General features: G+C 42.0%; 1 protein-coding gene across 3 annotated transcripts in view; it reads right to left on the minus strand.

The window, feature by feature from the left end:
• The window catches only part of LOC141116935 (Fc receptor-like protein 5), an 82,587-nt gene that overhangs the window by 11,472 nt on the left and 52,150 nt on the right, over positions 1 to 18,965 (minus strand). For all 3 annotated transcript variants that reach the window (XM_073609444.1, XM_073609442.1, XM_073609443.1), the window contains exons 11-15: positions 16,050 to 16,310; positions 11,563 to 11,856; positions 8,887 to 9,168; positions 4,700 to 4,987; positions 2,726 to 2,776 (exon numbers count right to left, since the gene is read on the minus strand). In XM_073609444.1, the coding sequence (XP_073465545.1) occupies positions 2,726 to 2,776; positions 4,700 to 4,987; positions 8,887 to 9,168; positions 11,563 to 11,856; positions 16,050 to 16,310 (1,176 nt within the window). The remainder of the gene's footprint in view (positions 1 to 2,725; positions 2,777 to 4,699; positions 4,988 to 8,886; positions 9,169 to 11,562; positions 11,857 to 16,049; positions 16,311 to 18,965) is intronic.

Here is an 18,965-nt window from a genome sequence, read left to right on the forward strand (position 1 = left end):
GTCTGAGTGTGTTAAATAAATACAGTAGTATAAAAGTCTAGCAGTCAAACACTGGATCATTAAATACCCAAAACAGCGCTGGAATAAAAAACAAAAATGTGTCACAGCATGTGGCCAGAAACACAGTTGTAAGTCTCTATGTAGAAGGTGATAATGAAGACAGTTCAAAGGCTTTTACAGGTGTAGAATCACTGATGTCCAAGCGTGCACCTTTCACCAGAAAATAAACGTATTCCACCACGTGATGCACACTCTCCCAGGGGGTCAAACTCACCAGAAGCCGCTAATAAAAGAGCACTGAGTAAAGGTATTCAACATCCACTTCAATAATGAGTCCTCATCATCAGCAAGATCCACTGGCAAAGGGGCTCCATATATACCATAAAACACAAGAGTAATACCACATAGCGTAATCCTGTTTATTAATGTTAAAATCCCCTATTCAACAGCGGTCCCCTTAATCTTAACTATGTACATTGTAACAAAGTAAAACGAGCAGATAAAAAAGCCCAAAAGGGCGCTGTCACCATATCCACACAACATCTTAATGGATTTAAATAACAGTGCCTTAAGCATCTAGCCAATCAGGCACTCCCAGTAACAGATGACGGCCACCAGCCTTTGCAGCCTGACTGGCCATAATATAAAGTGCCTCCAGCCACTCAGCCAATCAGGCACTCCTGGTAACAGATGACGGTCATCGGCTCCAGAAATCTGATTGGACATGAGCAGTGCAATGCTTACGAAGAGCACAGGAAAAACACAGACATAGCAGTATCATTTATATTTTCAATACACATATAAAGCACAATAAAACGACAATGAGCAGCAATGATAACAATGGCAGGAGCTAAGCACTTTAAGCAATACAAGCATAATTATAGCATCAAATCTAGGAATTATAGATGGACAATGAGTTTAAGATTCTAAAACAAATTAAGATCAAGTGGACAGGGTACTTAAATAAGCTCAGAGCAGCAAATCGCAAAATGTCACTATTAATAGGAAGGCAAAAAAGAATAAAAATAGCGGATAAATTAAGGAGTGATAATCCTATAATGAAAAAATAAGGAGCAAAAAAATAAAAAAAATAATATAAACTGTGCTCAACTTAATGAGCCATTCATAAATGGATAAATATATTTAGAGAACTACATATAACTAGGCATATAGACACACCAATCCCTTCAGAGAGGGTGAAGGTGACCTCTTATTAAATCAAAAGTAATAGCTACCAGGATGAATATATGGTAGATATCACTAGAAATCATCTAATAAGGCGAAAGTACAGATAGGGAAACCTTATATATGTCATGTATAATCTATATTAACTTATTAACAGCTCTGATCGGTGTACTCACATCTTTATCTTTTAAACTTTTTATTATTATCTTTATTATTATTATTATCATTATTATTATTATTTTTATTATTATTATTATCAACTGTGAGTATAGGATTGGGTATATGGGATTGTATGATGGTTATATATATATTTTTTTATGGTTGAACTAGATGGACTTGTGTCTTTTTTCAACCAGACTAACTATGTAACTATTTAATAATTCCATTCCATTTCTTTAGATGCGGCTATCGTTATTTCGGATAATTCATAACATCGGATAACGTTGTATTTGTTACAGCTTGCTATGGAGGCACCCAAACAGGTTCGCTCCCAAGCCACTGCTCTGTCTTGTCCATTCACACACAGGGTCCCTGTCCCCACTCTCTCCTCATTGGCTCACTGGCTGTGATTGACAATAGTGGGAATCAATTGCTGTCTCAACCAATGAGGCGGTAGATACCTAGTTCTCATGCACATTGCTGGATGAAGATGGGGCTCAGGTAAGTATTGGGGGGGGGGGCTGGGGGGGTCTGCTGCACACAGAAATGTTACTTTCATGCATAGAATGCTAGAGCCCTTACAACCACTTTATGCCCAAGCTTGCCTCCCGATCTGCCTTTGGATTTTTGCCTCTTCTTTATGACCTCAGCCTGCTAAAGGTGCAATGTTTTTGGGGGCCACTCGGGGTCCCTTCATTACACATGTAAAAAAAAAACAAGTTCAAGGGAAAAAATACTCCAGAAGAACACATATATAAGCAACAAGTTTTCTGTGTTCAGAACTGAATATTACTTGTTACTCAACCCATTCCCACAGCTAGGAGAACTACAAACATTTAACGTAGAACTATGGGAAAAAACTTTAGAAGACGGTTATAACCCCTCTTAATTTTTTTTTTCTGCCATCTGTGTCCTATTGGAGAGGTTTCCCTTCACTTCCTGTCCCAAAGATAAAACAGGAAATGAGAGGAAATCTCTGCACATTAAGGGAATTTCTTGGGGCCTCCTAGGTCACCAGAGCTCATGGGATAACACTCATGGGGTGTCCTCATGGGAAGATTTCTCCTCTATTACAGTACTTTTCTGAGGGACAACCCATAATTTGGGATTTTCTTTTAATTTTACTTTCGATGGTAATGGTAAACAGGACAAATAGAAAGGGGAAATCTCCTTGACGGGGACACAGACAGCAATAAAAACCGACAGGTGTTCTAATCCATCTCCCCTCTATCCAAACCTAAAAATATGTCCTACCTTTAGTTATATTTTAAATCAGTCAACCTCCCCAAATTGGAGACAGCAAAACTGAGTTGTTGTCTGTGTCCAATCGTTACCCGCAACCAAAGAAAAATGAAAACTGCTGCTGAACACCAGATCATACCTGTCCTGGGACATTTCAGACTCTCAGAGCGGGCTGCAGTGATCACAGGTTCTACAAGAGAAAGGTATTAGACATACATTATTCTATGCCCTGTACATTCAAAAACTTGTGGCACCCAAAACATAATGAAATTAAAACATTATCTACTGCTACTGATGGGGGGTCTTCCCTGCCGGAAGAAGACAGTGGTCACTGCTGGTGGCTATAGACGCTGGCAGTGATCTCATGAAAAAAAAAAAAAAAAAAATATATATATATATATATATATATATATATATATATGTATGTATACACTATATATTACCAAAAGTATTGGGACGCCTGCCTTTACACGCACATGAACTTTAATGACATCCCAGTCTTAGCCCGTAGGGTTCAATATTGAGTTGGCCCACACTTTGCAGCTATAACAGCTTCAACTCTTCTGGGAAGATTGTCCACAAGGTTTAGGAGTGTGTCTATAGGAATGTTTTACCATTCTTCCAGAAGCACATTTGTGAGGTCAGGCACTGATGTTGGATGGGAAGGCCTGGCTCGCAGTCTCCGCTCTAATTCATCCCAAAGGTGTTTTATCAGGTGGAGATTCAGGCCAGTCAAGTTCCTCCACCACAAACTCATTCATCCATGTCTTTATTGACCTTGCTTTGTGCATTGGTCCAAATCATTTGGTGGAGGGGGGATTATAGTGTGGGGTTGTTTTTCAGGGTTTGGGTTTGGCCCCTTAGTTCCAGTGAAGGAAACTCTTAAGCCGTCAGCATACCAAGACATTTTGGACAATTTCATGCTCCCAACTTTGTGGCAACAGTTTGGGGATGGCCCCTTCCTGTTCCAACATGACTGCTTACCAGTGCACAAAGCAAGGTCCATAAAGACATGAATGAGTGAGTCTGGGGTGGAGGAACTTGATTGGCCTGCACAGAGTCCTGACCTCAACCCGAAAGAACATCTTTGGGATGAATTAGAGTGGCGACTGCGAGACCTTCTTGTCTAACATCAGTGCCTGACCTCACAAATGTGCTTCTGGAAGAATGGTCAAACATTCCCATAGACACACTCCTAAACCTTGTGGACAGTCTTCCCAGAAGAGTTGAAGCTGTTATAGCTGAAAGGGGTGGGCCAACTCAATACTGAACACTATGGACTGAGACTGGGTTGCCTTTACAGTTCATGTGCGTGCAAAGGCAAGTGTCCCAATACTTTTGGTACTATAGAGTCTCTCTCTCATACTGATACTGAAGCTACAGCTGTCACTGTGGATTACATTGTGTTAAAAATGAATTTACTTAAAATATTTTTTTTTAAATGTATCAACAATGAATGATTTAAACTATTATTTAATCATTATTAATTATTATTTAATTAACACATTAATACATTATTATTATTATTATTATTATTATTATTATTATTATTATTATATTTAATTAAACATGTAAACTGTTATCTAGAAAAACAACCTTTTTTTTACATGTTTGTGCCTGTGTTATTCTTTATTAATAAAAAAATAATATCAATTGTGTATTTATAAAAAAAAAATTACTGTATACCCAAAAAAAATATTTTTTGACCTTTTGAATCTCTTGACCCTCCGTCTTAGATTCTAAGCTTTAACGAGCAGGGCCCTCTGATTCCTACTGTATTAAACTGTATTGTAATTGGACTGTCTGCCCTCATGTTGTAAAGTGCTGTGTAAACTGTTGGCGCTATATAAATCCTGTATAATAATTATAATAATATAAAATAATAATAAATAATTTACATGTCTTTAAAAAAAAACATGTAAAAATTATTTTGGTAGGAAACTAATTATAGATGTATCATTAAGTATATTTGGTGTGGGAATTTAGGCTTCGATGACCACTGGCCATGAAAAGCTTAACATTTCCAAGTATTAGATTTAGGAGCAAAACACAATGTTTTGTCAAAATAAAAATAAAAAAAACAGGCTTTTCCACAAGTATTACAACATCTTACCTGTAACATTAATTCTCAGGATATTACTCTTGGAGTCAGAGAAGCTGTTTTTGGCCTGGCATTGATAGGTTCCAGAATGGTGGAGATGTGTCGAATTTATAAACAGCACTTTTCCGTCATGAGTTATGTCATATAGAACACAGTTCTGACCCACGTCCTTGCCATTGTGGAGCCATACGTAGGAGGGAGAAGTGCCACGCTGCACGGAACATTTGAAAGTCACATTAAGCCCAGATGTCATGTCTGGTACTTGGGGGACCATTGTTATTTTTGCATTAAGTACTGGCACTGTTAGAAAGAAAGGATACCTAATGTCAGAGAACCTCAACCAAATCTTACCAGCCAAGGAAGTCTATCGTATGATTAGTAAATATTTAGGCAGGGATTGTGTTTATTGGTTAGTGGTGGGTTTTTCTTTACAAAAGAGAAAATGCCTTTGAGGTATACATATATGAGGCCTATATTTTGTCTGGGCAATACCAATCCCTTGACCACTCGTTAAAATTTCATTAGGCAACTATTTTTTTTTATGATGCTTAGGTATGGCTTTTTTGCATGGTTACATTGGTCCATAGTTACATTGGTCCAGCTTGGACCAATGTAAGTATGCATGTGCCATACCAATGGAATTCCCGTGAAAGCTGGAAATCAATGCGGTAGACATCTCTGCTACAGAGATCACCGTTAGCTTCTGGGGTTCTGTGCCGAGCAGCTGCTCTGCTGTATTATGAACGCGAGAGTTTGCTTGCTTGACACAGGTGCCATTTACAGAACGTCTTTTACATTTTCTCGATGAATGCAGGATGTTCTCTGATTGAATGAGTTGGAGAGGTGGGGAGGGGACATTACAAATCCCACCTCATCAAATCAAAGAATGCCTTGCATTCATTGAGAAAAAAATGGAAGGCATTCTGAGATTTTTCAGATTCCACAGGGATCGGCCAGGTATGGCACATACATTACATATTTACGTTGGTTCAAGTGACACCAATGTTACTATGCAGAAAAAAAGACACATGTAAACTTCAATGTAAGGTCAGCTTATCTTTAAACCTTGCACCCTCACTAAAATAAGAAGAGTTAAGTTAAATATAGAAAAAACTTTAACGTTGGGATAAAAATACCACACCAAATTCTACCCACTCTGCTGCTAGTGACCTCAATTGGCCTAACCATGGGCTCCTGAGAAAGCTAAGGACCTTGAATCTTATGGGGACACACACCAACAGCTCTGTGCATAGATGTTTTTCTTAAGTCATTTGGAAGTCCCTAGGTGGGGGTTGGATCTTGGGATCCTGAATTTTAAAACAAGGTCTATTTTGGAGTATATCTAAACCTAATACCTAAATTCCCATGTAAGCTTTAAAGTGGTATTAAAAGCTTGTTTTTTTTTTTATAAAATACATGTTATACTTACCTGCTCTGTGCAGTGATTTCTCTGGTCCCCAGTGCTCCTGGCCCTTCCCTCCTGTTTTCAGAAAACAGCTTGCTATGGGGGCACCCGGGCAGGCTTGGTCCCAAGCCAATGCTCTGAGAGTCCATTCACACAAGGAGCCACGGCTCGGCCCTGCCTCCTCTCTCTCCTCATTGGCTCCCTGGCTGTGATTGACAGCAGTGGGAGCCAATGGCTTCCACTGCTGTCTCAGCCAATGAGGAGGGAAAGTCCCCGGAGAGCTGAGGCTTTCGTGCACATTGCTGGATCGCAATGGGGCTCATTGTGGGGGCTGCTCCATACAGTTTTTTTTACCATGCATAGGTAGAGTTTAGGTATGACAATTGTTGCATAGTTATATTGGTCCAGCTTAGACCAAGGTAAGTATGTATGTGCCTAATCTGTGGGATCCCTGTGGAAGCTGGAAATCACTGTAGTGGGCACTGTTACTCCAGTGATTTCCAATAGCTTCTGAGTCCCATGCCGAGTTGTATAATGAACACAGGAGACTGAATGCAAAGCGTCCTCTGATTGGACAAGGCAGAGAGTGCGGGGAAGTATTGTCAAGGTCTCCACCTCTTCCATTCAGAGAACATTTTGCATTTATTGAGAAAACACAAAGTATTCTTTGAATGGCTCCCATACCAAGAGCTCAACCCCTTGTGTTTAGTAAGCAGCAAGGCAGCCACTTGGTCCTGGACCTGGAAGCTTACTGGATTTACTGTAGTAGCTGTGCCTATTACAGTGATTTCAGATCCCATCGCAATTGGCAAGGTAGGGCACATACATACTTACATTGGTCCAAGCTAGACCAATGTATCTATGTAAAAATTGCCATACCTAAACTTCAGCTTTAATATGTTAATATAATTTCAAAAGTTGTTTTAAATCTTTTTAAACCTGGAGTTTCTATTAAAAGAATAACTGGTGGCCCTTCCTTAAAGGTCCATGTTCAGGCACTTCCTGGTATGTAACAGCAGTGTGTCCCTGTCTCCCAATTGTGCCCCTGAGTGACCGTAAACTTATTAGAGAAAAAAGTTTGCTCCAGGTTGCCCAAACGGGATTACAAAGTTAAAGTGTTTATAACCCTAAAAAAAAAATGATGATACTGCCTCTTATAATGATAATATGGTCTGTAGCAATGCAGTGAAATTTACCCATTCCTATGGTGAATAATATCTGGTTGGTCCTGCCTGTGCCTCTCTGCATGAAAGTAAACTGACCATGCTAATTATGGCTGCCGATTTAAGACAGCGTGGTCAGTTTACGTCTTATGTCATGCCCCTGACTGTACAAGCACGTTGTGTAAGAGCGCAGCATGTGTGTAACTTACGTGGTCTGTGAAAAACCTCACCCCCCCGCTCACCAGTCCTGCCTCCAGCTGCTCCTCCCCGTTTGTCCCTCCTGCCTCCAGCCTCTCCTCACCCACCCATCCTTCTTGTATCAAGCCATTCCTCCCTGCCTATCCATCCTGCCTCCAGTCGTTCCTCCCTGCCCATTCGTCCCACTTCCAGCCGCTCCTCCCCACCCTTCGCTCCTGCCTCCAGCCACTCCTCCATGCCCACCTGTTCTGCCTCCAGCCTTCCCTACCCACCCATCCTTCTTGTATAAAACCATTCCTACCTGCCTATCCATCCTGCCTCAGCTGTTCCTCCCCGCCCATCCATCCCACATCTAGCTGCTCCTCCTCACTCTTCGCTCCTGTCTCCAGCCACTCCTCCCTGCCTATCCGTTCTGACTCCAGCCTCTCCTCCCCACCCATCCTTCTTGAATCAAGCCATTCCTCCCTGCCTATCCATCCTGCCTCCAGCCGTTTCTCCCCGCCCATCCGTCCCACCTCCAGCCTCTCCTCCTCACCCTTCGCTCCTGCCTCCAGCCACTCCTCCCTGCCAATCTGTTCTGTCTACAGCCTTTCCTACCCACCCATCCTACTTGTATAAAACCATTCCTACCTGCCTATCCATCCTGCCTCCAGCCATTCCTCCCCGCCCATCCGTGCCACCTCCAGCGGCTCCTCCCCACCCATCCTTCTTGTATAAAACCATTCCTATCTGCCTATCCATCCTGCCTTCAGCCGTTCCTCCCTGCCCATCTGTCCTGCCTCCAGCTGCTCCTCCACACCCATCGATCCTGCCTCCAGCCACTCCTCCCTGTCTATCCGTTCTGGGTCCAGCCTTCACTCCCCACCCATTCTTCTTGTTTCAAACCATTCTTACCTGTCTATCCATCCTGCCTCCAGCCGTTCCTCCCCGCCCATCTGTCTCTCCTCCAGCCGCTCTCCCCACACATCCCTTCTGCCTCCAGCCTCTCCTCCCCACCCATCTTTCTTGTATCAAGCCATTCCTACCTGCCTATGCATCCTGCTTCCAGCTGTTCCTCCCCACCCATCCGACACACCTCCAGCCACTCCTCCCCTCCCCTTGGAATAGAACAGTGACAACGTCATTCCTGGCAATGACGTATGCCCCCAGTCTGACACACACCCACTAACAGGTCAATGAATCGCTCGGGAACCTATAGCGATCACATGACCTGCACTTTAGAAGTGGGCGGTTCAATGAGGGCAAATTAGAAAGAAAAACAATGCATTTGTGGTAGTTCTAAATGCGCATATATGAAAATGTATTTTACATTTGGTAACTTTACAACCACTTTAACCACCATATAGTAATAACTGTTATACGAAAAGGTTATCGTAAGATTTCCATCTTGCAGATTAGAGAAAAAATAAAAATGGAAACTATTTCCTGCACACCTTGAACCAAAATATATGTTTTATTGCTCCTCTTGACCACTTTGCTGGAGGGAAAGGAAACTTCACAGGAATACTCCCCGGAATCTTCCTCGTTGACTTTGTCAGTACGGTATTTAGTGGAGGATCTAGCTGCTTGCTTTGTTTTTCCATCTTTATAGAATGTATACTCCAAGTTTGAAATTTGCCTGTTCTGGTTTACTGTTGTGTCACATGTTAGGACCAAAGAACTTCCTTGTGTAATAGGGTTTAAATTCACAATAAGGTTTGGAGGGGAAAACATTTCTAGAATATGAAAAAAAAAAGTTCATTGGTAAAAAGTTTTACATCACAAATTGCATTTCTGCCTAACCAGGGGCATAAACATAGCTATGGCAGCCCTGTTGCTCAGTAAGTGTAATAAGTCAAAGAGTGCACCAAATGAGAAATCCTTAGAAGTCCAAAGTCTTTATTGTTCAGCTGGTTACAACAAGCAGGTCAAAAGACACCAACCCGTTTTGGAGGCCACGCATTTCATGGCCTGGCTTGTTGTAACTAGTTTAACAATAGAGACTTTGAACTCCTAAGAATTTTTCATTTGGGCACTCTTTGACCTATTAGACTTGGGTGAATAGTCCTCCTGGGGGATCCCCGTCTTTGTGGTGAGCTGCAGACTACAGGCCAATTGGGCTCATTTAATGATTTTGTCCGCATTTTGATAACTTGTGAAAATCCATTTCCAGCACTCCTCCACCACTATCTCTTGGATGGTGGTCAATAACGCAGGGGTTAAATCCAGACTCCATTACATTTACTACCCTTGCCAAAGTAAATATGCAGCATTGATAGACATGTGAGCCGGTGTCAGCAAAGTAAAGGGCCAGTGAACTCCAGACTAACTGAAAAAGGACATGCTAGATTGTTTAACTAGTGTGGAAGGCTGCTCTCACTATAAAAGGTAGGGAGGTGCTACAGACATGGACAAGTCTGTTGATACCCTTTCATGAAAAAAGTAGAACGCAAAATTTTCTCTTAAATAGTATGAACCCAGAGAAAAGAAATTGACGTTCATCATTGTTTATTCCATATAACCTACAGTACATATAAACTATATTGCCAAATATCTGGGGATGCCTGCCTTTACACACACATGAACTTTAATGGCATTCCAGTCTTAGTCCGTAGGGTTCAATATTGAGTTGGCCCACCCTTTGCAGCTATAACAGCTTCAACTCTTCTGTGAAGGCTGTCCACAAGGTTTAGGAGTGTGTCTATCAGAAAGTTTGACCATTCTTCCAGACGCGCATTTACGAGGTCAGGTACTGATGTTGAACAAGAAGGTCGCAGTCTCTGCTCTATTTCATCCCAAAGGTGTTCTATCGGGTTGAGGTCGGGACTCTGTGCAGGCCAGTCAAGTTCCTCCACCCCAAACTTGCTCATCCACACTATATTGCCAAAAGTATTGGGCCACCCCTCCAAATCATTTGGTGGAGGGGGGATTATGATACAAGGTTGTTTTTTAGGGGTTTGGGCTTGGTCCCTTAGTTCCAGTGAAGGGAACTCTTAAGGCGTCAGAATACCAAGACATTTTGGACAATTTCATGCTCCAAACTTTGTGAGAACAGTTTGGGGATGGCCCCTTCCTGTTCCAACATGACTGCGCACCAGTGCACAAAGCAAGGTCCATAAAGACACAGATGAGCAAGTTTAGGGTGGAGGAACTTAACTTGCCTGAACAGTGTCCTAACCTCAACCCAACAGACCACCTTTGGTATAAATTAGAGTGGAGACTGCGAGCCAGGCATTCTCATCCAACATCAGTGCCTGGCCTCACAAATGCACTTCTGGAAGAATGGTCAAACATTCCCATAGACACACTCTTAAACCTTATGGACATCCCTCCCAGAAGAGTTGAAACTGTTATAGCTGCAAAGGGTGGGCCAATTCAATATTGAACCCTACGGACTAAGACTGGGATGCCATTAAAATTCTTGTGACTTGACTAGTTATATGTTTACTCCAGTGTCTAAAATGCTGATTCATTTCCCTTTTTTTTGCCAATTATGCAGAAATTCTACACAATGATGGCCCCAACACTTCTAGCATTAAGCTTGAAATATGTCCGCAGTGGTTAAGAAAAAAATATAAAACGAATGCTAGGCCAGTCTAATTATCAGTTTGTTAAGAAATCTCTTCAACGCCTAATGGAAAAGGGAAAAGTCCTGTACATCTCACATCTCTGCAAAACCCCATAAGAAGGTATATGACAGCCTTAGCCCAGGCTCCAACCAGGCCATGCTCTTAGCACGTTTCACTCCACCACGAGAGCTTAGTCATTAATTCCCTGTGACTAAGCTCCATGGGTGGAGTGAAATGTATTTGGGGTGGCCTGGTTGAAGCCCAGGCTGAGGCTGTCATACACCTTCTTATGGGGTTTTGCAGAGATGTGCGACTTACAGGACTTTTCCCTTTTCCATTAGATGTCTAGAGCTGGGACGAGCTCTGTCCTTTTCTGCACTCCAAGCGATTGCTACACAAGAAGACCCAGTGGAGCCTTGAGTGGCACCTGTAAACTTAGTTTGGCTTATTCTCAACATAATACAGGCATGTTTTCTTTCAAATTTGCCATCCTAATTTCTACTTTTAGAAAAATCAAAATGAAAAAATAATTTTCCTCGCCAATATTTTTGGCCTCATCACCTTGTACATCAATGGAAAGTGCTTGGCTCATCTTCGTCACGCTGTTCATTGAACTCTTAACTTCACAAGTGTAGTTTCCTGAGTCCTTCTGCTGAGCTGATTCAATTTTGTACGTGTCAGACGTGCTGAATGGCTGCACATTCACTCCATCTCTGTAGAAAGCCAATTGTAACTCTTTCTTGCCTCGGAGGGGGCTCAGCTCTGAGTTTAAAGCCGTTTGGCATGAGAGGACTACACTGTCCCCCTCTATTATCAGATCTTGACTTGCCTTTAGTTGTATGTAAGGGAACAGCTCTGAAAGAGACATTAAAACCAATACATAAATCACCTTTGAATAGTCAATTTCCAATTTTTACAATAATGGTTTGCCAAAAAAAAAAAATGTTTTCAGTCCAGGCAGGGAAAAGTAGAAGGGTGCCTACTGGTTATAACCCCCAGCTAGTTATTCTTTTACTCTTTTTAGCTTCCACACTGCTCAAAGGTAGGGATTCTCTTCCTAAGACCACAGGACAGTGTTGGGAGCAGGGGATTGGCTACTTATTCAGAGCTAAGGACTATTTCTCTGCTCTCCATGTAACATTGATGATGTCTGGTGGCTGGTCAGGTTGTCAAGGCTAAGAACTCTCCCCACCCCACATGACAGTGCTAGGGCATGGATTTTGGCCACTTACTCAAGGTGAAGGACTATCTCTTCAAATTAATATGATATTGATGTTGTCTAGTGGCTGGCCACTTACTCAAGAATAAGAACTTTCCCACCCTTAGGGGACTGGCCACTTACTCAGGACTAAGGACTATCTCTCTGCCCTATGTGACATTAATGGGCCATTTTCTTAGAGCTAAGGAGCTAATGTCTTTGCCTCCATGTGACCCTGATGAAGACTGGTGGCTGACAACTTACTCATGGCTAAGAACTCTCTTCATCTCCACATGACAATGCTGGGGCCTGGGGAATTGCCACTTACTCAGGGCTAAGGGCTATCTATCCACCCTTATACGAGATTAATGGGGCCTGGTAGCTGGCCAATTCTTCAAGGCTAAGAACTCTCCCCACCCCCACATAACAGTGCTGGGACCTGAAGACTGGTCACTTACTCAGGGCTAAGAACTGTCTTTCCACCCCCATGTGACCATGATGAGGTCTGGTGGTTGGCCACTTTCTCAAGGTTAAGAATTCCCCTCACTCCCATGTGACAGTACTGGGGTCTGGGAACTGGCCACGCACTCAGGACTATCTCTCTGCTAGCATGTGCAGTTAGCTTGTGTGTCACTAGGTGGCTCTGTTTCTAAATTAGTCTTGTATTGGGAAATTAGTAATGCAGTGTTAGGCTTCTTTAAGACAAAACCTTAATTTAATTGTGCAATTTTTTGGAGTTAGTGCCCATATATATGCCAGGATGGGGAACCTAGTAAGTTGGGGTATAAGAGCTAAGCACCCCAGAGCTATGCGAATGTAGTCAGCAAGTGCCTAGTGGCTCCTAATGGGGCTGAAGCCCTGAGGTAGTTCAGCAGCCAGAAGGACCAGCAGTTGTAGACTTGACTCTTTTACAGTTGTCTGTGAACCATGAGCAGGTTGCAAAAAGCTTTTTAGGCTAGGCAAGAGTCCTTTGACATGAGTACTAGTACACCTGGGAACAAGTGTAACATCTGGGAGCATGTCTGACTGGTCAGAGCTATAGATAGGTACATTGGAAGAGACCGGTATACTAATAAAGGGCACCTTGTGCATTCTCAGTGATGAAAGCTGAAAGATGTGGACTTATACATGGAGAAGTGGTCCCATCACTGTGGTGCTCCCAAGGAGAGGAGGTGAAGATGACTTACAAAATTGCATTCTGGCATTCCATGGCCAAATGACAGTTAAGGAATGTCTGTTCCTGTGTATGGTGTCCCATGCTAAAGAATTCTGTTAATTTGTCAATGTGATGTTAGATGTCATGGCAATCTTTTAGAATTTACAGTAAAGTGCAGAAAATACATTCATTGTGTGGATATTTCTTTATTCTTAAATAATAAGGCCTATGGCCATATTGACTCATGAGCAGGCCTACAGCCAGGAATTAGAAACAATATGGTAAATAAATTCACCAACCAGCAGGTGGATAGCTGTCCTATCAAAGAAGAAGTGGGGCACTCTAGCAATTTGCTACCAACAACTTTCCAATCACAAACCCCTTTACATCTTCATCTCATGTGATTTCAATAGGGTCTGGGGGCCGTCCACTTCCTTATGGCTAAGAGCTCTCCCCTACCAATCACATGACAGTGCTTGGGGACTGGCCACTCACTGAGGACTAAGAATTTATTTTCCATCCCAATGTGATAATACTGAAGTTCAGGTAGTGACCACCTACTCACAATTTAGGATTCTCCTTCTACCCCCCTCCCATGTAAGTGTGTTGGAACCTGAGAATGGACATATTAGGCCCCTAGCATTGCAATGGGACAGTTCAGGTTTACCAATAAAGTGTATCTAAAACCATTTTTTTTTCTTTTGCATAGAGTGTGGAAAGTTTAGGGTAAAAACCCCTGTCAGTTTATTTTTTCCATTCTGTGTGTAGGTGGGGATGTAGTGTGTGCAGTGCCAATAATTCACACAGTCAGGTGCACTAGAAAACTTGAATTAAAATAATGCAGTAACAGTTCATAACAAACCCAGTGGGAGGGCTACCCAGCCGAGTGCACTTACAGTTTCCAAAAATATGAAGGCGCAGATTCCAGCTAGACTGACAGCGTCTGTTGAGAGAGGGCAGAATGCTGCCATCCAGAAGAAATGTGACCCTACGCTTTTCCTCCTTGTCAGGAACCTTTCCCTAATGCTCCTACTGTCCCTCACAGACAGCACACCTGTCCCAACTCTAACAAATGTACCAAATGCACACCAAACCTGGGAGCCAGGGCCTTAAAGGGGCTCTGCCTAATCTAGGATGGTTGCCATAGTGACATGGGGTGGTAACATACACTCGGATAGCTTCCCCAGTAATCCCGGAAACCATAGAGGAACCCTGCTCCCTCCGCCATCCTCTCCAACTGCAGTGCCACTGCAGATTGAGCCACCTGCATTGGAGAAATTTTAGGCAGATTGAGCCATCTGCAGTGGAGAAATTTTAGGCAGATTGAGCCATCTGCCTACATGTGTCCCAATGGGGAGAATTCACTTCATTGTCAAGAAAATTTAAAGGTAGGAGGAAACCTCTGTAAAATGAAGTCCCCTCTTGGACACTGGAATGGGTGTCCCTATTGGAAGATTTCCTTTCTATTCCTTTTGGGTGACAGTTGTAAAGTTTAGATTTACCATCCCTCTGTGTTAACGATAATGGTAAACAGATGACTCTCCTTAACCGCTTCAGCCCCGGAAGATTTTATCCCCTTCCTGACCAGAGCACTTTTTACAATTTGGCACTGCGTCATTTTAACTGACAATTGCGCGGTCGTTTGACGCTGTACCCACATGAAATTTGCGTCCTTTTTTCCCCAAAAATAGAGCTTTCTTTTGGTGATATTTGATCACCTCTGCAGTTTTTATTTTTTGCGCTATAAACAAAAAAAGAGCGACAATTTTTAACAAAAAACAATATATTTAACTTTTTACTATAATAAATATCCCCAAAATGTAAAAAAAAAAAATTTCTTCATCGGTTTAGGCCAATATATATTTTTCTCTACATATTTTTGGTAAAAATAAAATCACGATAAGCGTATATGGATGGATTTGCGCAAAAGTTATCGCCTTTACAAACTTTGGGAAAGATTTATGGCATTTTTTTTTTTTACTTTCTGCGATTTTTAGCGGTATTGCAACATTGTGCCAGACACATCGGACACTTTTGACAAATTTTTGGGACCATTGACATTTATACAGTGATTAGTGCTATAAAAATGCACTGATTACTGTATAAATTACACTGGTAGGGAAGGGGTTAACACTAGGGGGCGATCAAGGGGTTAACTGTGTGTTTCCTCAATGTGTTCTAACTGTATGGGGATAGGACTAGGATAGGGGTAGGAGAGGGGACATTTCGCTGTTCCTACATAGTAGGAACAAACAACCTGTCCCCTCTCCTCTGACAGCATAGGGATTTGTGTGTTTATACACACAAATCCCCATGCTGGCTCTCGTGCATGGCCAGCAGTGATCGTGACCGCCAGCCACGCGCATCGGCGTCGCACGCGCGCGGTTCTTAAAGGAACCCCTTACCTGTACGGGGTTTCAAGCAGGGGAGCCATTCTGTCCCCGTATATGTATGCGAGCCGGTCCGGTTATTGGGGAAAAGGAAAGCATTACATATCTCAGAGTTTCCAAACCTTCCCTGCTCCATTCAAAAATTAAAAATAAACTTTTGGCCACGCACACACTTCAAGTGACAGGAGTGTTCTAATCATATAGCCATATTTTATATGCCAAGGTTAAGGCTTACCCACCTGCCACCCAATTCATCCTTCAAAAAAGAAAAATCAGCAAGGATAAACTGCAAATATGATGTTACCTGTGATTGAAACAAACACTTCCGCACTGTAGGAGCTAGTAGCAAAAGACAATTTCTTTCTTTTTGTGCAGCGATAGGCCCCAGTTATATTCTTGTAGGCTTTTCCAACTTGCAAATTGGACTCACTGTCCAAAATTTTCATAAACACTCCATCCTTGTAAAATTCCACCTGTGAAAAGTCCAAACCAGACCGATGGTGGCATTCCAGATTCAGATCATCACCTTCATTGATAATAGGAGGAGCTTGTAGAATGAGGTCACCTAAAATGTAAAACATATTTACACCCTGTTCCAAATTATTATGCCAATGATATTTTTCTCATTTACCTAAACAATTGATGTAAACAACAGTCAGCATAATTCTCATGTTATCAACTATTAAGAGTACAATTCAAATTTTATTGAACAAACCTCCTAAGGATAACAGTTTTTTTTTCTCAAGATAAAAAACTTACAATGCACTGTTCCAAATTATTAGGCACAGTAAGTTTCAAAACACTTTATAGGTGGTAAAGAACTTAAAATTGTCATTTGTTGTGTTTGCAGCATATTTACTGAAATCAAAAGCTATTTCAGTCAAACTTTGAACAACATTTTAACTTTTTAAACATTTTAACCTCCCTGGCGGTATGATTATTTCAGATTTTAGGTGCTGAAAGCGGTACCATTATTTTGCACAGAAATTTGGCGTTTTATATTGTAGGCCTGTAATTCTTAGGAATAGTTCACTTAAATCTGTCCAAACAAGAGTCTAGTAGACATCCCGGGTATGATAAAGTTTGAAAAACGAAATAAAAAATTATAATATAATAACTAACTATAAATAATTAAAACACATAATAATATAATAATAATAAAAATTATATAATAATGTAATCAAATCAAAAACACTGAAATTTGCTCAGTTCCAGAATTTTAGCTTTTATTACTTTTAGTGTTTGATGACGGATCTCCCCACAAATCACTATCGCTCAATTCTGCAAGTGATTCTAATTTATTATCGCTGTTTTCTAGCTGGTCTAAAACCACTTTTGATGTAAAGAGACAGTTTTGGTTGCTATGGACAATCTCCAGTTTCCAGGCAGAAAGAACAGTTTTATATATATAAAACTGCATGCAGGACACTGGGCAGACCACTAGGGACAAAGGGGATGTGTAGTTATTTGATACAGTACTGTAATCTGTAAGATTACAGTATGCTGTATCTATACTGTGTGTTTACTGTGTGTTTCACTTTTGAATTTGCCGCCGAACTCCGTCCCCGTGCGTCGCAACGCTCGCAGGGAACGGAGCTCGGCACTGTGAATCGAGCGAGACACAGCGGCTCGCCGATCACAGCGGGGAGACATCGCAGGAACCAGGGGACAAGGTAAGTAATCTCTTCCTGGATCCTGCGATGCAAGCCCGAGTCTGGCTCGGGGATACCGCTTTTGGTATGTAAAATCCACCCCGAGCCAGACTCGGGAATACCGCCAGGGGGGTTAACAGGTCACGTTACATTTTAACATAAGACCCCTTATTTGATAGCAGCTTCACAAGTCTTGCATCCATTGAACTTGTGAGTTTTTGGACAGTTTCTGCTTGAATTTGTTTGCAAGATGTCAGAATAGCCTCCCAGAGCTGCTGTTTGGATGTAAACTGCCTCCCACCCTCATAGATCTTTTGCTTGAGGATGCTCCAAAGGTTCTCAATAGGATTGAGGTCAGGGGAGGATGGAGGCCACACCATGACTTTCTCACCTTTTATCCCCATAGTAGCCATTGATGCAGAGGTATTCTTTGCAGCATGAGATGGTGCATTGTCATGCAGGACGATGATTTTATTACGGAAAGCATAGTTCTTCCTTCTGTACCAGGTAAGGAAGTGGTCAGTCAGGAAATTCACATACTTTGCAGAGGTCATCTTTACACCTTCAGGGACCCTAAAGGGGGCGACCAGCTCTCTTCCCATGATTCTGGCCCAAAACATGACTCCACCACCACCTTGCTGACGTTGCAGCCTTGTTGGAACAGGGTGGTCGTCCACCAACCATCCACTACTCCATCCATCTGGACCGTCCAGGGTTGCACGGCACTAATCAGTGAACAGGACTGTTTGAAAATTAGTCTTCATGTATTTTTCTGCGATCATTGGTTAGTGGTGGCCGAATGGAAGGTTTATGCACAGTTGCAAGACTCTGGAGGACTCTACACCTTGATGTCCGTGGGACTCCAGAGGCACCAGCAGCTTCAAATATCTGTTTGCTGCTATGTAATGGTGTTTTAGCAGATGCTCTCTTGATCCGATGCATGGACCTGGCAAAAATCTTCCTCAATGTTTCATCTGCACGAAACCCATCTGTGCTCTGAATCAGCCACAAATCTCTTAATAGTGCAATGATCACGCTTAAGTTTTTGTGAAATATCTAATATTTTCATACCTCGTCCAAGGCATTTAACTATTTCACTCTTTTCGGCAGCAGAGAGATCCTTTTTCTTCCCCATATTGCTTGAAAATGGTGCTCTGCTTAATAACGTGGAATACCCTCCTTTAGTAGTTTTTCCTTTAATTTGGCTCACCTGGCAATCTAATTATCACAGGTGTCCAATATTGTTTTCAGTGATCAAAAGAGCCCTGAGACATAATGCCATCCATGAGTTAAACTGAAAAACAAAATATTTAATCTTTGTGACACTGAAATAGAATTTGCATAATAATTTGGAACAGGGTGTAGTTGATGAACATCACAAGAATTGGGCCAGCCTGCATACATTTTCCCATATTTTCTCAAATTTGATTATTTTCTAGGAATGTCAGCTCCATCTAGTGTCTGAAATGCTGTATTTTTTCTGACCAAGGTATTTCAAAAAAATACATAAAAATCTGCATTTTGGCCACCAAATGGAGCTGAGGATACTAGGAAGTATTCGTAATAGA

This window comes from Aquarana catesbeiana, linkage group LG13 (assembly GCF_042186555.1).
Source record: "Aquarana catesbeiana isolate 2022-GZ linkage group LG13, ASM4218655v1, whole genome shotgun sequence".
In the NCBI taxonomy this organism is placed as follows: Eukaryota; Metazoa; Chordata; class Amphibia; order Anura; family Ranidae; genus Aquarana; species Aquarana catesbeiana.